Source organism: Patiria miniata, unplaced genomic scaffold (assembly GCF_015706575.1).
Source record: "Patiria miniata isolate m_02_andy unplaced genomic scaffold, ASM1570657v1 HiC_scaffold_1, whole genome shotgun sequence".
Taxonomy (NCBI): Eukaryota; Metazoa; Echinodermata; class Asteroidea; order Valvatida; family Asterinidae; genus Patiria; species Patiria miniata.
Window position 1 is genome coordinate 16,558,534 of NW_024037047.1, and position 25,838 is coordinate 16,584,371.

General features: G+C 42.7%; 2 protein-coding genes across 2 annotated transcripts; both read right to left on the minus strand.

The window, feature by feature from the left end:
* Positions 1-4,849: 4,849 nt before the first annotated feature.
* Positions 4,850-8,989, minus strand: LOC119737222 (flavin-containing monooxygenase 5-like). The gene is made up of 3 exons (XM_038211829.1): positions 8,914-8,989; positions 6,503-7,150; positions 4,850-6,056 (listed from the first exon to the last, which is right to left on the minus strand). The coding sequence occupies exons 2-3, from the start codon at positions 7,145-7,147 to the stop codon at positions 5,097-5,099; spliced, it is 1,605 nt and encodes a 534-aa protein (XP_038067757.1). The 5' UTR covers positions 7,148-7,150; positions 8,914-8,989; the 3' UTR covers positions 4,850-5,096.
* Positions 8,990-19,466: 10,477 nt separating this feature from the next.
* Positions 19,467-25,412, minus strand: LOC119723753 (flavin-containing monooxygenase 5-like). The gene is made up of 4 exons (XM_038194601.1): positions 25,208-25,412; positions 22,797-23,444; positions 20,071-22,357; positions 19,467-19,605 (listed from the first exon to the last, which is right to left on the minus strand). Exons 1-3 carry the CDS (start codon positions 25,388-25,390, stop codon positions 21,398-21,400), a joined length of 1,791 nt encoding a protein of 596 aa, XP_038050529.1. The 5' UTR covers positions 25,391-25,412; the 3' UTR covers positions 19,467-19,605; positions 20,071-21,397.
* Positions 25,413-25,838: the final 426 nt, after the last annotated feature.

Here is a 25,838-nt window from a genome sequence, read left to right on the forward strand (position 1 = left end):
GATGATAAAATACAAGAGCAGCAAGTCTCAGGTCTGCCGCTTCTTCATGCCCCTCAAGCCAACCAAGATGGGTTGAAGGTGTATGCCGTCTGCGAGTCCTCTTCCGGCTACCTCATCAACATGATGATTCACTCATCGAGTGGCCAGAAAATGCAGACCATCTCAATGAAGATAATGGAGCCCTTCTTCGGCTGATACCACCGCCTGTATACCGACAAGCTCTATACCTCATCATCCCTGGCCAAAGATCCTGCTCGAAGACGAGACGTACATCTGCGGAGCGGTCAAACATACCTCTAATGGCCTGCCCATTGATTTCTCCACCAGTGCGGACATCAATCCCACCCTCCACCAAAAGATCGCTCAACTCAACAAGGCATCAAGGGGTACAATGCACTTCAGGCAGCAATGCCAGCTAACCATAGTCCTGTGGAAGGACACCAAGGTGGTGTCACTTCTTTCCACTTGTCACCAGGCGTACCGCGACCGAGTCAATGATGTCCTCACCAGGAATGTCAAGGAGCCAGGGAGCAAGTGCTCCAAGAAGAAGGACGTCCCCTGCCCTGCCCTCACCACGGACTACACCAGATACATGGGTGGAGTCGATAGAGCGGACCAACTGCGAGCCTACCACACCTGCAGTCGCCAGTTGATGAGGTGGTGGAAAAAGGTGCTATACTTCATCGTGGACATGGCACGGGTGAATGCGTACATGTGTAGATCTGCAGTAAGCAGTTCAGGCAGGAGGACAACCAGCCGGACACCCACAAGCATCGGCTGTTCACAGTAGCCATCGGGACATCACTTATTGCACTGAGGCTTTGCCGAAGGCACCCCCGCCTGCCAACATTGCTGCACCAGTGCATCAGGATGCCATCCAAGCACCCCAATACATTGTATGTGCATCGAGTGCCGAAGCGAAGGGCGCACAACAACGAAGGGGTATCCTGTGGTGACACGCACGGGTTGCATGAGTTGCAATATCTATCTTTGCCGGGAGGTCTGCTTCCTGAACTATCATGCTGCCGGGGGTGTCCACGTCGACTAGACACACTTCCATCCTCAGACCGAAGAGAACTATTTCCACTCTTCCATCCCCAAAAAATATGAGACAAAGAGAAAAAAAGAAAAACAAAGAAAATACCCCAGAAAAAAAGTCTATATTTGTTTTGAAATACTTTGTAAAAAAAGGAAAATATCCAAGAAAATAACGTTCATTTGTTTTGAAATATTTTGTATGCCTCTTCTATCCCCAAAAGATATGGAACAAATATATTTAAAAAAAGGAAGAAAATACCTAAACAAAAAAAGTTCACTTGTTTTGAAATGTTTGGCTGTTTTTTGGGGAGGGATACTTCAAAGCACTCGGCAGTTACTTTACCTTTTAAAAAAGTTCAACAGGTTTTGAAAAGTCCAACCATTTAGGCATTGCAACTGTACTGTTATTTGGTTGAACCATTGCTCCACCTTTCAAATCCTTCCGAAAGGTTTTGAAAGGTCTGACCATTTATCTGATACACTACCAATACCCTTATCATAGGGGTATATCATTGCCCGATTTGTTTACATTTCATGTTAATTGAAAGGTGTGGTAGTGCTGTAACAATAAATTCTGGAGGGTTTTAAAAGGTCCAGCATTTTTCCCTCCAATTTGCCAGCTCCCAGATTTGAGGGGTTTTGAAAGGTCTTACCATAGGAGAGTTAGGCGTATATACATGTACCAGTATACAAAGTGTAAATAAAATAGTTTTATAATACGTAAAGTAAAGATTAGTGGCCAGAGTTCATCCTTTATTACTGACCTACAATGACTCTTGATGTTGAAAGTTTTACCACATTAAAGTTTTCTGTTTAATTGATGTATATTGTAACGGCTTTAAACATGTTGAATATTCCCAAATTGTAACTTTGAGAAATTATTTCATTAGCTTCCATAAAATACATTTATTGTCGGCGCAATAATTAGTCCGAATGATGAATGTTGATTTTTTTTTCCAAATTCAGTTTTCCTCCAAATTTCTGCAAATCAAGCCCTGGAGTTTTAGGACGAGTTTCACTCTGTCCAAAACAGTCCTCTGTTCTTACATCGGATTTTGATAAAATAATTATTATTATCAGCTATATAATATAATTGTATAATAAACTGCAGATTCGTGGAAAGATAATTATTCTTTCGTGGCAAGATAATTATTCGGTTTTAGAAATATCTATTTTCCCCAATTTTGGTATTCCGTAGAAAACTTATTTCGGAAGCGATCTGCTGCCAATTCAGAGCCCCGTGAATTATCAACTTATATTAAATGCACTAAAGAGTACAAGAGAATTAAAAATCTGAACAAAATCTAATGTCCATTGGAGGGTGAGGAAATGTATAATTTAAAGAGTACATGTTGTAAAGCTAATTAATCATTAGGTAATAATATTTTAAGCAGCAAAAGTATACAAAAGCTGGCACTATACATCTAGGCAAAAATGGAAATCAATAAGTAAAAAAAAAGGCAAAATACAGCTATCAAAGAATCAATAATTGTTAGGAATGCACATCTTGTACATAGGCGTAGCCAGCCCGGGGGGGGGGGGGGGGGGTTAAGGGGGTATTTACCTCCCCAATATTTTGTAAAGACTGCCCTTTTCCTTTCAAATGCCCTTTTTTCAGCATCACTTTACCCCCCCCCCAATATTTTGTAAAGAGTGCCCTTTTTTCAACTCTCGCCCTTTTTTTTCAGAACAAGTGCCCTTTTCTGTCCCGTCGGCCGTTCTGGGTGCTTTTTTTGGTGAATTTCTCGCATGTATCGCCCTGAAAAGCACCATTGTCTATTATAATGTGGACAATCGTCGGTTTTAAACAGCGCCCCCATCGCCAGATGGTACCAGCCCCCCTCCCCCAGCCCCCACTATTTGATTTTACGGAGGCAAAGTGTCCAGGGGAAAAACATGTCTACATTGTACATCTCAGCACAGATATGCAAGTGCCCTTTTAAAGACATTTTTACCCCCCCCCCCCCCAAATAAAAATGACCGTGCTACGCCACTGTTGTATGTAAACACATTAAACATTTATGGAGTCTGTTGAAAACTACTGTGAATAGACATACGCAGAATAAGAGACTGCATGTGTGGTTGGCTAGTAGAGTCTGGATGAGTGATAATGACTGGAGCCGAAGGCGAGGGTCCTTATCAGCATCCAGACTCCAAATTCTTAAACATAGTGTTTAATACCAGTTAACCACACACTCATTCCAATTCATAAATGCCTAATTCCGGCGTGACAGACAGGACAGATTTACACTACCTTTTTTGTCAAAGGCCTGCCACAACCAATATGTAAGTTGTAACCATCTAAGTTATGTACAATGTCAAAGTAAACACTCTTTATTTCAAATAAAAAAAAAACAATCCAAGAAACTAGAAGATTCAGTGGCTGTATAGTTACAAAGTGAAATCAGCGTGACAGACGGGACGGAAACTACACTCCATATTTTGAAAACGACTTTCATTGGTAAAAGCTATCTGTTCCCCTGGGAAATTGATTTGTTTTCTTTTAAAATTAATAACTTTTATGCCAAAAATCAGTGACACTTGACTTAGTAATTCAAAATATGGAATTGGAAACACCACCAGGCTCATTAATGTTGTGACGAACAGGACGTGACAGACGAAACATTTTTATATGCTAACTAAATGTAGGCACAAGCATTTACATGTATTATTTGTAAGAAAGACATGTACATGTAGTATATTACAAACCAGAAGAGAATACAAAAAAGACGTATGTTTAACTTTTTTAACCTAGAGGTGATTGAAAAAATGTGACAGACGTGACAAAAATATAACAAAGAGGTAAATTGTGACAGACGGGACAGATTTTGAGGTGAAATATCAGATCAACTATACATCAAAGGATATTTTATTTTACTTTCTAGGTGAGGTCACCTCGATAGAAGATGGGAATCTAAGTTTGAACAAAAATTGTTTTCTTATAAAAAAAAAATACACAACTTTTTTATGTTTTTTTTTTGTGACAGACGGGACATTGCAACGTGATTTTGTCAAAAATGGTGCAAGACTTTCATGTTTCACCTTTTGTTTTAAAATTTTATTGTGGTGCATAGGGACGGCATGAGACTTCAAAGTCAACCAAAATACAATCTTCGAAGCATGAGAACTGTAACAGAGGAGAACTAAAATTTCCATCACAAAATAGAGGAAAATGATACGTCTGTTTCTCGAAACCTCAAGCCTTAATCAAAATAAATCCAAGTACGAATAAAGGAGAAACAAAAACTGTTTTTGAAAGCTTGGTTTGTGTACTTTCTAAGAAAAATTATTTACAGGTAGAAAATGTACTTTGAAAATTCACGAGTTCGCAACTATTATCCGGAATTGTCCAAATACCTTTTCGGTGAAAAAAAAAGCTTTTTGTCCAAAAGTCAAATCGAGTCAAAAACTAAAACTTTCCAACGATTTTTGATTAACCATTTTTTAATTACTTCATGTTTTTCGAAACACTCCTCTATATAATAGAGTTTCTAGCTCGCAAGTAAGTCGTAAAACACTCCTTTTACCGAGATTTGCGCGCGTTGACCGTACTGCGCGATGTTGCGAAGAATGCAGCTTTTACGGTGTGTTATGAATTTAGGACTATGAAATACTGACTCATTCCTACGTGAGGTAATGAACGCTCAACCAATAAAATGGTAAGAGGCACTGGATTTCATAGGAGTACGAATTTCATGTGACACTGGAAAGTGTTTTAAGACCAGCCAGCCACGTTTTATCATCCGTTTAAGACCGGCCACGTCGACCATTAGGAATGGGTAAACTGTCTTTAACAGATACATGTATTTATGAATAACCATTATAACAGGTCTTTTAGCCTTAAATCTGAGGAAAAAGAGATTTTATCACAAAATAGAGAGGAAAAAAATACAAATAGCCCAAATCACAGCAACCTAATCAATCTCATTTACTTATGGGAATTTCCTTTTCGAATTAGGAATATGCTAGATAACAAACGATTCTTACACTTGACCAGTTGGCAATCGGGCCCTTTTCTGGTCTTTTCTGTTTCCAAAAGGGCAGTAAGTGGGGTTTATTCACCAGAACTGAACAATTAATATGGCAATCACTGATGCAATTATGGACGGACATATCAATTTCAAGGCTAGGGGAGAAGGTGGTCGTTTTGTTTCCACGCGTCTTGTCATTGTCGGCGCCACGATACGCTCCCAAACTGTGTTGATGGCCTTCTTGGCTTCCTCTGTCTTTCCGGGACCTGTCAAGCGATACACATACGGCACATGAGGGCCAAACAGGCACCGGAGAGTCAGCACAGGATGAGTGAAGAACAGCTTCAGGAAATTCGGTCTGGCACCAATTTCAGTAGCGATACTGTCTCCGTAAGCTACAGCGCCAACGTGTCGATGAGGGGGTAGAAAGCTCTTCTTCATCATCTCATCAGTCATCGTCACCTCAGCCTGCATCTCGAGCTGGGAGGGAAGCTTGGCCAACCCTTTGAAGACCCTCGCAGCCCAGCGAGCCTGCAGCTCCACGCATGGGATGACAGCACCGAGAACTTCCATTGCCCCGCTAAATGAGAGAGTGTTGTGTTTCAGCCCAAGAGGGAAGACAAGCTTGTAGAGGGGAACTGAATCATCCTTCATTTCCAGTGCTGGGCAGTCCACCTCAAATGAAATCTTGAAGCGGTACCCAGTCGCCATGATGACAGCTTCAATGTCATCCTCGAAGGTGCCATCTTCAAACTCAAGACCCGTCTTGGTGAACCTTGCTGGGCCTGCTCTGATAACGACAGACCCGTTCATGATACAATTGGGTAGCTGCTCACTCATCTGCGGCTCACAAGCCAAGAGACCGTGGGAAGGTTGCAGTGATGCCATGGCAAGTTTATTTCGACGCTCTATTGATTTCTTCAAGAGCATCATTTTTAACTTAAAAGGGACCCAGTAGTATCGACGAATTACTTCCAGGTCGAAAGGGTAGCCGTAATCCCCTCCTCCACCAGTAAGCCAAACTCCACGCCTGCAACTCAAGTACACCTGTCAAGACCAAAAACGTATTCGAAGGTTGAGTGAGCCTATGGTTTGCGAGGAGCGACGTTAGAAGTTTTATGCCCAGCTTTTTGTTAAGCGTTTAAAAGCTGTAAATTAATAGAAAAATAACATTTTTGGTTGGCGTTCCAAAGCTATGAAGCTTCGCCATTAGACGTTCATGACTTCTGTAAATGTAAAACATGAATGCGAGTCTTCGGCTTCATGATTGCGAGGTTATATGAGTTTTATGCCAAGCTTTTAGTTTAGCTTATAAGCTGTAACTTACAAACAGAGAAACAATATTTTGGTTTGTGTTTCAAAGCTATGAAGCTTAAACATTTAGACGTACATTTGCATGACTTTTCTATGGGTAATACATGTACATGCATGTGAGGCCGATAGTCTTGTTCTAGCTCATATGATACAAGCGAGGTTATATGAATTTCTCCTACCTGAGTTGCCAGACGGCTGACATCCGTAGCTGCATCTCCTCCTGAATTACCAATCCCAACCACCACCACTCGTTTGTCTTTATACTCATCTGGCGTCCGGTAAGCCTGGCTATGTATTACCTTCCCCTGGAACACATCAAGACCTGGGAAGTCTGGGATGTGGGGGTTGTTGAACATCCCAGTGCAGATCATTACAGCATCAAACTCCTGGTTTGTCTCCTGGGATCCAGCCGATCCCTCTGGTTGAGTAGTGACAACCCATCGCCCAGTAGTCTCGTAATCTGGGGCCTGAGCCAAACGAGTCACTCTAGTAGAGAAGCGGATGTGCTCATTGAGACCAAACTTGTCGGCGTACATGTCGCAGTACTTCTTTACGTAACTGTGACGCAGAATATTCGGCCACTCCTTGGGAAAGGGGAAGTCGCTGTAGCACATGCCCTCTTTGGCGCTTGTGGTGATAGTCGATTTGTAGACCGTGGTCATCACCTGGTGTTCACTGTTGTCGCGGTAGTACCAGAGACCGCCTATGTCATCTGCCCTCTCAAAGCAAGTTGGTTGAAGGCCTTCGTCCAGGCAACATTTAACTGCCGCAAGGCCAGACACTCCGCACCCAATAATGGCAACTGTTTTGCTTGTTATCTCCATAACCTATAAACATAAAGCCAGTTCTTTTGCATGAGGTTTTTTCTTTTATGAACGGTAGCGAAACAAAGACTTTCCCTTATAGGCCTACATAGTTGTTTTGTGTTTGTTATTTTGATTTGGTTGTCGTCTATATCTCCTCAACACTGACAACTTAATTCTCTTTTTACGTTTCATATGTTGCCCGTCAGCCCAAACATTAACAATGTCATCATGGGTTAGTATTTTACAGCCAGTCCCGTGAGTGACAAACACAGTTAAGTTGACGACCCGAGGTAGAGGTTTTTATCAAAAAAATTGAATCAAATCCAGTGTTGGCAATATTGGCAGCCCTACCCGGGAAATTCTGAGCGTACCTGACGCTCATGCATAAGCTCGAGTGCATATCGGTATGAGGTATACTTGGAATATGGGTAGCGCTGCCAATTTGCCAAGACTGGATTTGATTCATCTAGTTGTAGTCACCTCATTTGTCACGGATCAGCTGTAGCAATAGTCTATGTAATAGGAATGCCGTGGTCTATTTCGCGCGAACAGATTCGCTGATTAATTAGGCAAGACCCCGCCTCTTGACCTCCGAGATTTTGACCTATTAGTGAGCGCTTTCTATACCGGATCTTCGGTCATTCCCTTGTGTGCGTCATAGACAATGGCTACAAAAAAAATGTGTCACGCGCTCTGTATCATGTTATGCGATATCACGCCCGGCTGCTGTTGTATTACGAAACACTGCATTCGAATTTACCAATCAAAACATTGGCTAGCGCGCTGCTTCCATAAATTTGCATGTCAGGAGATGTCAGACGTTATACAGGATTTGGCTCCGCCTTCGTGGATATAACGGGTGATACTCAGACTACTGTAGCAAGGGGAATAAAATCAATTAAAAGGAAATTTTGGGTTGGTTTGCCCAACATTGCAAACTACCGGTAGAGTCGCCTGAAGAGTTTTCAGCTCGCAACTTGGTGGTAATGCAAACAACATTATATTGACTGTTTTGTTTTCTTTTATGAACGGTAGCAATTGTCCAATTCTTACGATGCTGGGCTTGAACTAACTCTAAGTACTTGTCGTCTAATTTGCTTGCGTCTATTGTTTGGACCATTCTTTTATATGCATCAACTTTCCTATGAGTTGTGCACTCAGCAGTCAAACAGTAAAACGAGGACTCTCCCTTAAGTTATAGGTCTACAGTACATGTTGTAGTGTATTTCTAAGTTTGTTTTGGTTGTCGTCCATATCCCCCAACGCACAAATAACTTAATTCTCTTTTCACATGTTTAATGTGTTAATTGCACGTCAGCCCACAGATAAAAATGTCATCACGGGGTTAGTATTTTATTCTTGTATTTTGCAGCCAGTCCCGTGAGTGACAAACACAGTTAAGTTGACAACCTGAGGTAGAGGTTTTATCAAGAGGATGAATCAAATCCAGTGTTGGCAATATTGGCAGCGCTATCCGGAAATTCCAATCACGCTCATACATTATCTTGAATACAGATCGATATAAGGTATACATGTACTTGGAATATCCAAGGTAGCGCTGCCAATATTGCCAAGACTGGATTTGTTTCATGTTGTTGATAGATACCTCATTTGTCACGGATCAGCTGTAGCAAGGGGAATCAAATCAATTAAATCCAGTCTGGGGTCGGCTAAAGAGTTTCATCTTGCAACCTAGTAGTAATGCCATCAAGATTGGAAAGCCCAAAAAAGTACTAACTGGCAAGTAAATTAATTGAAAAGCACTGCACCGCTAAACCACTTACTTTTTCGAATTCGAGACTGATGGAAAATGCACCGTAGACAGGCAACAATACTCGTCTCGTTAGAGTTGTTCAACGGATTATACACCGTATTGCTACTGTAGCCTTGTACGCGTATCTACAGGCATTGGCAGAACTTGGTACAGAGGTTAACCAAAGTACGTAGGTCCTCTGTACATAAAAGATCGACACACACGGTCACAACTTGTGCAATGGCCTTTTCAACAATCGACGTGTAAGGCCGAAGGTGAAGTTGCTATAAAGCGCATACACTTTTGCCCCAACCTCGTACCCAGGGTGTCGAGCAGTACGCACCCATCACTACCTGCTCTCTCACCCTGGTATTGGATCATTTGCATGTGCCAGATTTTTGAACACGTATGCAAATTCGGAATAGTCTGGTGCCTGCATGTGCGAACGTTACATTTATTGTTCGTTTTTGTATGCGGTGTCTAGGGTAAAAACAGAGTCAATTCGTCGCAGCGTGAGCACAGCGTGAGTTACGAAAACGCGATTTATTTAATTAAACTGTTACGATCTTATCGAGACAACATGCAGTATCACATTTCATATTAATATGAACAAATTTGAAAAGGAAAGGAATGTTTTTGAGAAGGCGTGGACGAATGATCGTGGAAACACGTACTGCACGTTGTGAATAACAACACCAAGTACACGATAAAAATCTATTACTAGCCAATTGCTGTATCGAATCAGGATACAGGAAGAAAGTTTCCTATCCAGGGTTTAGTATTGGAAACCGTGTTGGAAATAAAGTAAGGACTGGGGACGAGGTTGACTTTTGCCCCTGATCGCTAATCGGTCGTCGTCAGGGTGACCGTAAGTTCATGGCCAAATTCTGCTCAACGCAGTTGGAAATCTGTCAGATTTATCAAAAATCTGCCAAATTCCTCAGAATTTCTCGAAATACACTAAACACTTGAAATCACATGCAGATGTTGTAGTGTTGCCTTAATTAAGGTTCAAATTACATTTTAAACAATATATAGTCACATAAAGATGTTATGAAATTGCATAAATTTCAGGCAAAACGCGGTTGCGTTACGACGAAGTCCGGTTCCCAGTGAACCTCAGCACCTAGACCAGCCAACCTGTCCCATTATGCAAGGATTTGTTTGAAAAGATTTAGATTTTTTAAACCAAATGTTTTTCTGTCAAATAATCATTTTTGCAGAATTCTGCCAGAAATCTGCCCAAAAAAATCCATTCTGTCAAATTTTCTGTTAAACTCGTTTTTTTAAACAAAAAATCTGTCAAAATTAGCCAAAAATCGGCTAAAACGGTCAACATGGTCGTCGTGGCACATCATATGCATTTATACAAGGACATTATTTAACAAAGAAAGCCTTTATCGCACCGAATCAGAATCTATTTTATATTAATGGGGTTTTTTGGTAGATATAGTGGATATGAAAGTTTCAAGCGGCAACAAGATAATAACATAAACGAAAGATCTTGAAATAAATTTAGTTGAAAGCTGTCAACTTAATAATCTGCGAATTAAATTTAAAAGTTCCGTACGTATTTGGAAAGCAGTTTGGATCAGGATAGCTGTTTACGCTTGAGTTATATACGCTATCAATTATTTACCCGAGCGTTTGATAACGTTGATCGTGTTGTTGAAATGTATTAATACAGTCGCGCTGTGAATAATGCTGGAGAACCTGAACTGCTTTGAGTAGGCCTACATGTACACAATACTAGTGATTATCACAAAAACTTGTTGTCATTGAGATAGCATAACGGTTAAAGCATGTTGAGATACCGCGGCGACCTCCATTTCACCAACCGCTAACCCTTCTCGGGAGGGGGGTCCTAATTTTCATATACGCGCAACAAACGGCCGATTTCACAAATTTCACGTGAATGTACAATATACCATTTTATTTATTTATTTATTTATTTATTTATTTCAAAATCTTTATACAGGATACAAAATATCAGCTCAAAGGCTGTTTTACATTATGATCCTGTGATAAGAAATAAAAACATTTAAAAATAGTAAGAGAAAAAACAGCAATTAAAATGATGAAAAAATAAAATTTTAAATATAATATTTTCTTTTCTTTCATGAATTACTGTAAAAAAATCCCCCCCAAAAAACAAAGGCGGAAAGTATTAAAAATAACTTTTTTCGCGCCAATGACGGCCACATTGGATATCCTGCTTGAATTGCAGTTGGTCACGTGAAAATTTGTGTTTTAAGTGGATCTTGATATGCAAAAATACATTGTTCTTACGAAATGCATAATTCCACGTAAATTTTTTGTACAGAAAAAAATGTAAAGGGACGTGAATTTTACTTAGAAGCATATTGTGTTCAAATGTCTGCTCTTGAATTGATGAAAAGTATTTGACATCCCTTTTTGGTTAATTTTATTGAAAAGTGCACTAAACAAATTAATGTTGCATGGTTTTTCTGACGCAATTCTGATGGCGCTGTTGCTGCGAGTGTGATAGGAAGACGCTTCCGTGATAGGTTTCTGTTCAAATTGTTAATAAAAAATGATTATTGAAAACGTTTGTTTGAAAAGTGTGCTCATGGCTTACTATTGTAGCGGAAAGTGTAGGGACTTATAGCTAGTTTATTTACAACGTCATCCCTATTGCACTAACGTAAATTCACTGTGTGTTGTTGACTGGGCGGAGCATAAGAGCCCAGTGGCTGAATGCGCGTACGCTATTGGTTGCCTAAGGCCCATATGTTTAGTGCATGCATTTGTGTTTGTGCGGCGTATGCATGTTCACGTGAGGGCTATTCACGTGATCGCGCGGAGGAGTTGTGCTGTGGACAGCGGAGAGTACGGTCGTGTATTGCTCGCGTTCTGTGTTTTGGGTAATGCTGACGCGCACTGTGTAAGGCGCTGGCCCTGACTGTGCTGAAGTTACGCTGTGTGATGCTGACGCGCAGCCGTACAAGTGAATGTACGGTACGATGCTGACGCTAGCTTGCATGGGTAAGGCGTAAATCAGGTTAAGGCTGACAGCGTGTATTACTTACATTGGCGTGCATTGCTTACATTGGCGTGTGTTATTTACATTGGTGTGCATTGTTTACTTAGGTACATTGTTTACTTGGTGTACATTGTTTACTGAGTGAACGTTGCTGACTTGGTGTACATTGTTTACTTGGTGTACATTGTTTACTGAGTGAACATTGTTGACTTGGCCGTGCATTGTTTACATTAGTGTACATTGTTGACTTAGCAGTGCATTGTTTACATTGGGTGCATTGTTCAAGCGTGCGCGTTGCTGCTTGGTTGAAGCTGTCAGTTAACTCCCAAGTGTAATTAAGTGACCCTGATAATTAACAACCCCATCAAAACTCAATCACTACTGCATATTTCTTGATTATTGTATAATAAAGTACGATTATATTTGTGGTGCCGACATTCCTGTTGTCCATGTGTATTTGTTGTGGTTTATTGTGCACTTAACAGTGGGTAATCACAATCATCATAATCGGCGGTATATTTCCTCCAAAACGGACCTGCTCCCTAGGCCTTGAGGTCGCTCTGAGTGGTCTCTCGTCTCGGGAAAGCTTGCGTTCGGGAAGATCAGCTACACTCTAATAGGTGTCAGACTTGGTCCCAACGAACTTAGGTTTGGCCCGGGGAGATCCCCGCCACAAATGGTGTCAGAAGTGGGATGATTATGATTGATTAAGTGATTTCTTTGCTAAGTTATTTGATTGCACATTGTGTTTTGCATTGTATTGCTAATTGTACTGTGGTTTAATCGGTTGTTTGTTGTTTGTTTTCGTGTGTGATTGTTGTGGTTGTTTTCAATTATGAGCAGAGGCTCGCAGGGTCAAGCGGGCACCTCAAGTGCTGAGGCCGAGGTGCAGCGACTGCGAATGGAAGCTCAATTTCTGCAGTGGGATAAAGATCGCATTGCAAAGAAGTTGGAGGCTGCCATGGAGCTGCAGTCGGGTGGTTCCCCAAATGGAAGGAACACGATCACGCCAGGTGGAAGCCGGCGTATGTTCCATCAGGTAGATACCGATGTTGAGCTGTGGTTGCCCGAAGAGACTACTGGGTATGTCTCCGGAGCAACGGGGAAACCAGAGTCAGACACAAAGATGGTGACTGACGGGGCCCACAAACGTGGGAGGGAGGTGAGCTTTATGGAAAGTATGCCTCTGAAAGACTCAAGCTCAGGGATGAAACCCCGAGCAGGGTCGACGCCAATCGCCTTGGAACGCGAGAGTGAAGTCATAGACGACTTGACGCTGTTCCTGTCCAGGCAAGATGGCGTGGAACAGGTTAAGCCAAGCACTAACCCGTTCGTTTGTGATAGGGAAAAAGTGAACCCTACACAAGTGCACAGCGATCTGCTAAGTTTCGCAACTCGACAAGTCGAGGCGAAAAACAGCAGTTCAGCTGAAAAAGTGGACAGCTCGTCAGTAGGTCCTTGGCCACTGAAACGAGAGGCACGTGTCCATGGCGACTTAGGTCTGAAGGGAAGTGTAGGGCCACCAAATCGTAGGCCAAACGTAACCCCTGACCGGTACAGCGGGAAAGTGCTCTGGAAAGAGTACTTCCGCCATTTTGAGTCATGCCGTGAGGTAAACCAGTGGAGCGAAGAGCAAGCTGCGAAGTGGTTATCCGCAAGCTTGCAAGGGGATGCTCTACGGTTGGTGGGCGACTCGGGTCAAAAGCACACGTACAGTGCGCTTGTCAAGTTGCTTGAGCGTAGGTTTGGGTCAGCTCGACAGAGTGAGAATTATCTCGTTGAGCTAAGACACCGGCGCCAAAAGCAGAAGGAGGGATTGCTAGATTTAGGGCAAGCAATCCATGAGTTAACGGTGCGAGCATACCCTGAAATACAGGAAGAAGCTCGCGAGAAGTTGGCGAAGAACCACTTCATAGATGCCGTTGACAGCCACTCAATTAGAGAGGGCATCAGCAGAGCCCGTCCAAAAACTTTGGACGAAGCAGTCCAGGCTGCCCTGGAGACTGAGAATTTTGACACGGTCGAACAGCACAGATTGCTGGATCGGCAGCCCGCCAAATTGGCGAGGGCTCTGGACTTTGGCACAGAGCGGAGGCTCGTGAATTTAGAGCAAAGTCTTAAAGAGCAGGCCAAGACATTGAAATCTGTGGCCGAGTTGGTTAAGTCATTGTCCGACCAGATCAAAGGCCAGGGTCAAGGCAAGGGCGTGTTGTCTCCCAAGACACACAAGCCCGGGAAAGCCGAACCTGGAACCTTGAAGTGTTTCAAATGTGGTGAGAAAGGGCATTTTGCCCGGGAGTGTAAGTCAGCCCCCCGGAAGACCCGCGGGAAGGCTGAAGGGTCAAGAGGGTCCAAACGCAGACTCCTTGAACCCAAGGGTGGAGAAGTGAGGTCCAAACATGAGGATGGGCAACGAGTAATTACATGTACTCTGCCTGATCCAAGCCGTGGTCCTCAGTATGGGTTGTTTGTGGATGGGATGGTAAGCGCAACCAAGTGTCGATTCTTGATTGACACGGGGTCCACCGACACTCTAATCAGTAGTGCGGTGTATTACCAAATCCCGCAAGGGAAAAGACCCGTCTTGGAGACGGTAGATGTCCAAGTCAAACAGGTGGACGGAAGCCAGTTAGCTGTGCTTGGCATGGCTCTGGTTGAGGTGCAAGTTGGCAGGACCACGCACCAAGTGAAGGTTGTATTTGCTGAGATCAAATACAGTGGCATCCTGGGCATGGATTTTCTCATGTCAACAGGTGGAAACATAGACTTCCAGTTAAGGGAGTGGAGGCTCAATGGTGAGCGAATCAAGTGCACAAATGATGCAGGCGAGCCCTTTTTGGGTCGTGTGGTAGTTTGTAAAACTACGGTAACCCCACCAGGTCATGAAGCTGTGGTCCCCGGCAAAATTGCTCGGAAGGGTCCCGACTTGCTCGGGCCAGCCATGGTAAAACCGGTGGAAGGTGGTGGTGACAAAGCCAAGAAAGGCTTGGGGTTGGCCAGATCTCTGGTTGAGACTGAAGCCGATGTTGTTCCGCTGCAGGTCGTCCATCCCGGAAGGGAGAAAAGAGTTGGCCTTGAGGGAACAGCAGCGAGAGTGGTCTCCCAAATTGAGGCCAGTCCAATTCATGATGAATTGAACCCGAAGGCAAACACGGAAGGAGTTGCCCCGTGTTTGCAAGACTTAATTGAGTGGGGTACAGCAAATGTAGAGGCTAAGTATAATGTTGATGTCCGGGAATGTCCGAAAGACTTCCAGGATGAATTGTCCAAGGTTGACCATGACATTGGTCGCACGGACGTGATCAGGCATCACATAAGCACTGGTGATGCTGGGTCGATCAAAGAGCACAGAGGCAAAAATAAGCTTCGAAATGCTGATGGGATATCCAGATGGCCATGCAAACAGTGCGGCCGTGATGAAGAATATGAGACAACTGGTGAAGTACCCGAGGGTAAACCTCAAGGGAGTGAGTTCTTGGTTAGGGGCGTAGCTGCCCAACCAACCCTGTCACAAGATGCTTTAATAAAAGCACAGTTGCAGGATGACACCGTGAGTTGGCTCATAAGGTTGAAAGAAGGGGGTCAAAGTCGACCAGAGTGGAAGACAATCGCCCACTCATCAGCAGCATGCAAGACCAATGGTCACAGTAGGGCCATAAGGAAATCGGCTGCTAAGAGAAGGGTTGCCCCTCATAGCAGAACCGAGTTCGAGTGCCCAAAATAACGAGTAGCAAAAGGCTTGCTCGGGCCATTGCCCATGATGGACAATGGAACCGTTGGACGTTTCATTGAAATGCCCAGCAAAATCTGTAAATAGTTGTGTATAAATGTTCATGTTTTTGGTTCGAGCTCAGGAGTTCTGCATGTCGTCATCCTGTGGTAGTCGAGTGTCTGTGTCAAGCTTGGCGTGAAGATGGTTAAACCGGCAAAGCAAGGCCAGGAGAACCGGTCGTCTAGGGGACAAACCTGCCCAGAGCTTCAAGGCAGCAGCGACGCGACTAAAGGAGTCGACCCCATCCATGAAGAGGACTAGGACGGAGACCCGATGAACGATGGTACCACGACCCAGATGTGGCTGGATGGCAACAGAGTCGCCACCGACGAGCACAACAGGGGATACTTCGAGCAGGTCAAGTCTAGGCGGACGAGGTTAGTCCGATGGGAGACAGCCAGCGAGTAGTTCACCGTAAAATGTTGAGTTAAAGTTTTTACTAAAATTAAATGTTTATTGTCAATTAGGAAAAATCACTGAATCCAAATCCCTCCATTTTTATAATCTTCAAAATCTTGTAAATTTGTAAATTTAACATTTAATGCATCGCCTAAATTTAACAGTTAGATAATCCTTTAAATTTGTGTAAAAATGCAGTGTAAATTGTCTGTAAAATTCTTGTGCATATTTAATGAGCGAAATTCGATTCAGATTCTGTATAATCTTACCATCTGAAATTTTGTGAATATTTAATGAGGTAAATTTTGGTGTTCTTGTGTAGCTTTTACTGTGCACAGGAATCTTGTGAATATTTAATGAGCTCAGAAATCAGCCCCCCTTCTTATGTTTTATATTGAGTTATAAAGAAAAAGTTAAATCTTATGTTTTCTTTTGAACTTTAAAGAAAAAGTTAAATCTTATGTTTTATATTGAACTTTAAAGGAAAAGTTAGACCTTATGTTTTATATTGAATGTTAAAGAGGAAGTTAAGGTTTAGGTACACTTTCCTTTTATTTTTATTATGGTTATGGAGTATGAGGCCATACCCCACCATGCTCGGGCCTATGTAGCGGAAAGTGTAGGGACTTATAGCTAGTTTATTTACAACGTCATCCCTATTGCACTAACGTAAATTCACTGTGTGTTGGTGACTGGGCGGAGCATAAGAGCCCAGTGGCTGAATGCGCGTACGCTATTGGTTGCCTAAGGCCCATATGTTTAGTGCATGCATTTGTGTTTGTGCGGCGTATGCATGTTCACGTGAGGGCTATTCACGTGATCGCGCGGAGGAGTTGTGCTGTGGACAGCGGAGAGTACGGTCGTGTATTGCTCGCGTTCTGTGTTTTGGGTAATGCTGACGCGCACTGTGTAAGGCGCTGGCCCTGACTGTGCTGAAGTTACGCTGTGTGATGCTGACGCGCAGCCGTACAAGTGAATGTACGGTACGATGCTGACGCTAGCTTGCATGGGTAAGGCGTAAATCAGGTTAAGGCTGACAGCGTGTATTACTTACATTGGCGTGCATTGCTTACATTGGCGTGTGTTATTTACATTGGTGTGCATTGTTTACTTAGGTACATTGTTTACTTGGTGTACATTGTTTACTGAGTGAACGTTGCTGACTTGGTGTACATTGTTTACTTGGTGTACATTGTTTACTGAGTGAACATTGTTGACTTGGCCGTGCATTGTTTACATTAGTGTACATTGTTGACTTAGCAGTGCATTGTTTACATTGGGTGCATTGTTCAAGCGTGCGCGTTGCTGCTTGGTTGAAGCTGTCAGTTAACTCCCAAGTGTAATTAAGTGACCCTGATAATTAACAACCCCATCAAAACTCAATCACTACTGCATATTTCTTGATTATTGTATAATAAAGTACGATTATATTTGTGGTGCCGACATTCCTGTTGTCCATGTGTATTTGTTGTGGTTTATTGTGCACTTAACAGTGGGTAATCACAATCATCATAATCGGCGGTATATTTCCTCCAAAACGGACCTGCTCCCTAGGCCTTGAGGTCGCTCTGAGTGGTCTCTCGTCTCGGGAAAGCTTGCGTTCGGGAAGATCAGCTACACTCTAATAGGTGTCAGACTTGGTCCCAACGAACTTAGGTTTGGCCCGGGGAGATCCCCGCCACACTATCATGGTGCCGTCCCATAGGCAGAGTCAGGAGACCGGGCTCATTTTACGGGGGCGCTCGACATCTTTCCCCAGTCGGAATATGTGGCGGGGGGCACTCAAACGGGGTAGCGTTAAAACAATTTCCCCAAACTGGCACCAACAAAGATAGGGCCCACAGCGATGATATTCGAAGGGCCCAGACAAAAAAAACATGTTTTTTTAATTAATGCAAATAAGAAAATACATAGACAAACAACACAGGGCGTGGCTACAAGAAATTACCTTGAAGAAATAACAACGAACACGACCTGCGTATTTGCTTGGGACTGAAGTAACTGGCACAGTACAAATGGCACTAATCAAAACATTGAAACAACTGCAGATCTCAAATTACAAACGCCATAAAACCATTCACAATAGCAAGGACCAACTGTTTGTGGCGTTTATGGTAAGGGGTTTAGTAAGTTACATTGCCTGCGAACAAGGGCGGATCCAGAACACAATTTTCGGGGGGGCCCAAAAAAAAATGGTCCCCAAAAAAGTGGGTAAAACAAATTTTTTGGATTCTAGATGCTCTGTGGTGCGATCTGAGGCAATTTCTGGCCACTTTAGCTTTAGATGGTGGTGTACTCATTGCCTGCCTTTATTGCGATGTCTCATAAAAAAATTTAAAAATTGTTTCGTTTGGGGGGGGGCAAGGCCCCCTTTGCCCCCCCCCCCTGCATCCGCCCTTGCCTGCGAACACTAACAGATAATTTTTGCCAAAACAAAGCAAATTGTTGTACTGCGGAGGCTATTAGGTTTCGTGATCTTTTGTTCTGTTGTGACACAAGTACATACATGTATTCACAACTTAACTACTTGTATGTCGAACTGGGCAGTGCCTAATCAGATAATTGTCTGCATGACAAGTCTGCGTTGGTAACTTAACAAGCGTGAACCTTTAGTTTGAGCTTTTGCATTATCAGTTTTTAGAAATTTATTTTGACCATTATATGCCACTTACCAGTGTACAATGTGTATACACAAAGTTCTGCAGAATATAATACATAGTGATAAGATTAGTGGCGAGATAGTTCATCCTTTATTACTGACCTACAATGACTCTTTCTGTTAAGTTTTACCACATTAAAGGGAAGATACAACATTTGCAAACATCAAAAAAGGAAATGATCAAATTATCACGAAATAACTTGCTGGATTGTTAGAGAAAGACAGCCTATAAAGCATCCTGTAAAATCGTGGCTCCAGGTGTGCTGACATATTCAAGAAAAGTTGCATTTTTCCAACAATGGTCAGCCGACCAGCGTTGAAGAAACCTGGGTTTTTTTCTTCCAAATCTGCTCCTAAGTTTTCATATTTAGTTATTTCGCATTTTCTTTTCAGTTGATTACACACGCGTGAAGGGGTACAAGCCTGCTAGACCGATTTCCTGACCTAACGATTCCCCAAATTCTATAAATTGCTCTGCTTTATCTTAAGTGGGGTCAGGGAACCAGACTAGAAGAATATACGATTGGTTTTCTTGGTTTTTCCAGCATCTACAAGCCCAAAACGTGAAACAAGTCAGTTAAACAATGTTTGCTATAACACACTAATCCTCCAAATCCATTTATTTCTGAAAATTGCAGCAAAAGCAAATGTTGTACATTTCCTTTAACAGAACTCAACCCATCAAGCCCAATGACATGTTTTGTTGGAATCTGTCAGGATGGGTACAGTACCCCTAAACTGACAGTCTTTTACATTGGGCTGGCACACCTCCAGAATCAAACTCAGAAATATGTGTGTGTGCAGTTTCCCATACAAGTCATGTATGGTGTTAGAATTTGCCAGGAAGGGTATGCTTCCTAGTAAATCATGTAGGGAGTTAGGGTTAACCCTAAAGGGGCCGGGGGGGGGCGGAATCCGCCCCCCCCCCCCCCTCAACATTTTCCACGATAGCTTCTACAAAAAAAATTTTCGCGACCCGAGCTGGTATGACTTTTTAGCCTCGAGCCTTGCGCATCTTTTGATACCAAAAACATAAAAATCGGACCACGGGTTGGCCCGTAGCGAAAAATTTTCCGGCGCTACGCGCCGTGAAAACTGAATTTTCGCATATACGTCGTGTACACCGAGCAGAATTGCCATTCATACATATGAATAATTAATTAGCCATAATTCCAAAACCCTTTGACCTATAGTCATGAAATTTCTTGGGCATGTTTAGGAAGAGTTGCTCTATGCATGTGCTGAGTTTCAAAATGTTTCGTCGCTCGATGGCCGAGATCTTAGGGGGGCGGAATCCGCCCCCCCCCCCCGGCTGAGAGATGGTCAAAATAACCCGGCCCCTTTAGGGTTAAACTTTTCTGTTTTATTGTACTTGTACATGTGTAACTGCTTTAAACATGTTAAATATTCCCAAATTGTAACTTTGAATATCATGGCATTAGTTTCCATAAAATACATTCATTGTCGGCGCAATAATTAGTCGGAATGATGGGTGTTGTTTTCTTTCCAAATTCAGTTATCCTCTCAATTTCTTCAGCACAAATCAAGCCCTGGAGTTTTAGGACGAGTTTCAATTTGTCCAAAACAGCCCTCTGTTCTTACATGTACATGTATATCGGATTTTGATAAACTACATATTATCAGCTACAGTACATGTGCCATTCACGGAATAAGCTGCAGATTCGTGGAAAGATACACTTCTCCTAGTTTTAGAAATATTTATTTTCCCCATTTTTTGGTATTCCGCAGAAATGTTATTTCGGAAGCGTGATCTGCTGCCGATTCAGATATCCTATGGAGTGTAAGCATGGTGTTATGATCAACTTCTAGTACAAGAGAACGGAATATCTGAACAAAATGGAATGTCTATTGTAGGGTGAGGAAAATCAATATACATGTACTTGTAAAGCTTAATCTCATATCACATTGTACAATATTTTTTATAAGCAGCAACAGTATACAAAAGCTAGCGTAATATAGGCATAACATATTAAAGAGTGGATTTGAATCAATCAGTCCAACAACAAAAAAGGCAAAATACATGCTTTACACGGTACTCAATTACTGTTATGAATAATGTAAACACATACATGTACAAAACATTCATAGAGTCCGTTTGAAAACTACTGCGAATGATTTCTACGTCGAATTAGGGAATATGTGTGTGATTGGCTGGTTTTCAATCACTATGTTTAACACCGGGTTGGACTCTGGATGAGTCAAAAAGTCAAAACTGGTAGTATTGAAGAAAAAAAACTATTGCGCATGCCTACGAGAGGATTGTGAATGTTCAAACAATATTAAAAAATGGTAAAAGACACAGGATTTGATAGTCCGAATTTCATGCGACACTGAAAAAGCGTTTAAGACCAGCCAGTCATGTCTATCATCCGTTTAAGACCGGCACACGACCAAAAGGAATGGGTAAAGTGTCTTAGTAATAAGAATAACCAATATAAGTTACAGGTCTAATAGCCCAAAAAGTGATATATTGTATCAAATAATAGAGAGGAAAAAATTACGATTTGCCCAAATTAAAGCCATTTAATCAAACTTGTTTACATATTCCTTTTGCAATTTACATGTAATAATATGCTCGATGACAAATGATTCTTACACTTGAGCATGTTGGCAATAAACACCCTTTTCTGGCACTTACGTTACAAGGGCAGTAATTTTATTCACCAGAACTGAACAAATAATATGGCAGTTACTGACGCAACTATGGACAGACAAAGAAATTGGAAGGCCAGCGGAGAAGATTCACGTTTTACTTCCACGCGTCTTGTCACTGTCGGCGCCAGGACACGCTCCCAAACTGTGTTGATTGCCTTCTTGGCTTCCTCTGTCTTTCCGGGACCTGTCAAGCGATACACATACGGCACATGAGGGCCAAACAGGCACCGGAGAGTCAGCACAGGATGAGTGAAGAACAGCTTCAGGAAATTCGGTCTGGCACCAATTTCAGTAGCGATACTGTCTCCGTAAGCTACAGCGCCAACGTGTCGATGAGGGGGTAGAAAGCTCTTCTTCATCAACTCATCAGTCATCGTCACCTCAGCCTGCATCTCGAGCTGGGATGGAAGCTTGGCCAACCCTTTGAAGACCCTCGCAGCCCAGCGAGCCTGCAGCTCCACGCATGGGATGACAGCACCGAGAACTTCCATTGCCCCGCTAAATGAGAGAGTGTTGTGTTTCAGCCCAAGAGGGAAGACAAGCTTGTAGAGGGGAACTGAACCATCCTTCATCTCCAATGCAGGGCAGTCCACCTCAAATGGAATCTTGAAGCGGTACCCAGACGCCATGATGACAGCATCAATGTCATCCTCGAAGGTGCCATCTTCAAACTCAAGACCCGTCTTGATGAACCTTGCTGGGCCTGCTCTGATAACGACAGACCCGTTCATGATACAATCGGGTAGCTGCTCACTCATCTGCGGCTCACAAGCCAAGAGATCGTGGGAAGGTTGCAGTGATGCCATGGCAAATTTGTTTCGACGCTCTATTGATTTCTTCAAGAGCATCATTTTTAACTTTAAAGGGATCCAGTAGTATCGACGAATTACTTCCAGGTCGAAAGGGTAGCCGTTATCCCCTCTTCGACCGGTAAGCCAAACTCCACGCCTGCAACTCAAGTACACCTGTCAAGACCAAAAACGTATTCGAAGGTTGAGTGAGCCTATGGTTTGCGAGGCAGCGACGTTAGAAGTTTTATGCCCAGCTTTTTGTTAAGCTTTTAAAAGCTGTAAATTAATAGAAAAATAACATTTTGGTTGGCGTTCCAAAGCTATGAAGCTTCGCCATTAGACGTTCATGACTTCTGTAAATGTAAAACATGAATGTGAGTCTTCGGCCTCATGATAGCGAGGTTATATGAGTTTTATGCCAAGCTTTTAGTTTAGCTTATAAGCTGTAACTAACGAACAGAGAAACAATATTTTGGTTTGTGTTTCAAAGCTATGAAGCTTAAGCATTTAGACGTACATTTGCATGACTTTTCTATGGGTAATACATGCATGTGAGGCCGATAGTCTTGTTCTAGCTTCATGATACAAGCGAGGTTATTTGAATTTCTCCTACCTGAGATGCTAGACGGCTGACATCCGTAGCTGCATCTCCTCCCGAATTACCAATCCCAACCACCACCACTCGTTTGTCTTTATACTCATCTGGCGTCCGGTAAGCCTGGCTATGTATTACCTTCCCCTGGAACACATCAAGACCTGGGAAGTCTGGGATGTGGGGGTTGTTGAACATCCCAGTGCAGATCATTACAGCATCAAACTCCTGGCTTGTCTCCTCGGACCCAGCCGATCCCTCTGGTTGAGTAGTGACAACCCATCGCCCAGTAGTCTCGTAATCTGGGGCCTGAGCCAAGCGAGTCACTCTGGTAGAGAAGCGGATGTGCTCATTGAGACCAAACTTGTCGGCATACATGTCGCAGTACTTCTTTACATAGCTGTGACGCAGACTATTCGGCCACTCCTTGGGAAAGGGGAAGTCGCTGTAGCACATGCCCTCTTTGTTGCCTGTGGTGATAGTCGATTTGTAGACCGTGGTCATCGCCTGGTGTTCACTGTTGTCGCGGTAGTACCAGAGACCGCCTATGTCATCTGCCCTCTCAATGCAAGTTGGTTGAAGGCCTTCGTCCAGGCAACATTTAACTGCCGCAAGGCCAGACACTCCGCACCCAATTATGGCAACTGTTTTGCTTGTTATCTCCATAACCTATAAACATAAAGCCAGTACGTTTTCATGAGGTTTTTCTTTTATGAACGGTAGCGAAACGAAGACTTTCCCTTATAGGCCTACATAGTTGTTTTGTGTTTGTAATTTTGATTTGGTTGTCGTCTATATCTCCTCAACACTGACAACTTAATTCTCTTTTTACGTTTCATATGTTGCCCGTCAGCCCAAACATTAACAATGTCATCACGGGTTAGTATTTTACAGCCAGTCCCGTGAGTGACAAACACAGTTAAGTTGACGACCTGAGGTTGAGGTTTTTATCAAAAAGTTGAATCACATCCAGTGTTGGCAATATTGGCAGCCCTACCCGGGAAATTCTGAGCGTACCTCACGCTCATGCATAAGCTCGAGTGCAGATCGGTATGAGGTATACTTGGAATATGGGTAGCGCTGCCAATTTGCCAAGACTGAATTTGATTCATCTAGTTGATAGTCACCTCATTTGTCACGGATCAGCTGTAGCAATAGTCTATGTAATAGGAATGCCGTGGTCTATTTCGCACGAACAGATTCGCTGATTAATTAGGCAAGACCCCGCCTCTTGACCTCCGAGATTTTGACCTATTAGTGAGCGCTTTCTATACCGGGTCTTCGGTCATTCCCTTGTGTGCGTCATAGACAATGGCTACAAAAAAAATGTGTCACGCGCTCTGTATCATGTTATGCGATATCACGCCCGGCTGCTGTTGTATTACGAAACACTGCATTCGAATTGACCAATCAAACCATTGGCTGGCGCGCTGCTTCCATAAATTTGCATGTCAGGAGATGTCATACGTTATACAGGATTTGGCTCCGCCTCCGTGGATATAACGGGTGATACTCGGACTACTGTAGCAAGGGGAATAACATCAATTAAAAGGAAATCTTGGGTCGGTTTGCCCAACATTGAAAACTACCGGTAGAGTCGGCTGAAGAGTTTTCAGCTCGCAACCTGGTGGTAATGCAAACAAGATAATAATGACTGTTTTGTTTTCTTTTATGAACGGTAGTGATTGTCCAATTCTTACGATGCTGGGCTTACACTAACGCTAAGTACTTGTCGTCTAATTTGCTTGCGTCTATTGTTTGGACCATAACTTTTATATGCATCAACTTTCCTATGAGTTGTGCACTCAGCAGTCAAACAGCAAAACGAGGACTTTCCCTTAGGTTATAGGTCTACAGTACATGTTGTATTGTATTTGTAAGTTTGTTTTGGTTGTCGTCCATGCATATCCCCCAACGCACACACAACTTAATTCTCTTTTCACATGTTTAATGTGTTGCCCGTCAGCCCACAGATAAAAATGTCATCACGGGGTTAGTATTTTATTCTTGTATTTTGCAGCCAGTCCCGTGAGTGACAAACACAGTTAAGTTGACAACCTGAGGTAGAGGTTTTTATCAAGAGGATGAATCAAATCCAGTGTTTGCAATATTGGCAGCGCTACCCGGAAATTCCAATCACGCTCATACATTATCTTAAATACAGATCGATATAAGGTATACATGTACTTGGAATATCCTGGGTAGCGCTGCCAATATTGCCAGACTGGATTTGTTTCATGTTGTTGATAGATACCTCATTTGTCACGGATCAGCTGTAGCAAGGGGAATCAAATCAATTTAAATCCAGTCTGGGGTCGGCTAAAGAGTTTCATCTTGCAACCTAGTAGTAATGCCATCAAGATTGGAAAGCCAAAAAAGTACTAACTCGCAAGTAAATTAATTGAAAAGCACTGCACCGCAAAAACACTTACTTTTTCGAATTCGAGACTGATGAAAAATGCACCGTAGACAGGCAACAATACTCGTCTCGTTAGAGTTTTTAACGGATTATACACCTTATTACTATACTGTAGCCTTGTACGCGTATCTACAGGCATTGGCAGAACTTGGTACAGAGGTAAACCAAAGTATATATAGGTATGTCCTCTGTACATAAAAGATCGACACACACGGTCACTACTTGTACAATGGCCTTTTCAACCATCGACGTGTAAGGCCGAAGGTGAAGTTGCTATAAAGCGCATACACTTTTGCCCTTGATCGCTAATCGGTCGTCGTCAGGGTGACCGTAAGTTCATGGCCAAATTCTGCTCAACGCAGTTCGAAAATCTGTCAGATTTATCAAAAATCTGCCAAATTCCCCAGAATTTCTCGAAATACACTAAACACTTAAAATCACATGCAGATGTTGTAGTGTTGCCTTAATTAAGGTTCAAATTACATTATAAACAATATATATATATAGTCACATATAAAGATGTTATGAAATTGCATAAATTTCAGGCAAAACGCGGTTGCCTCACGACGCAGTCCGGTTCCCAGTTAACCTCAGCACCTAGACCAGCCAACCTGTCCCATTATGCAAGGGATTTTTGAAAAGAT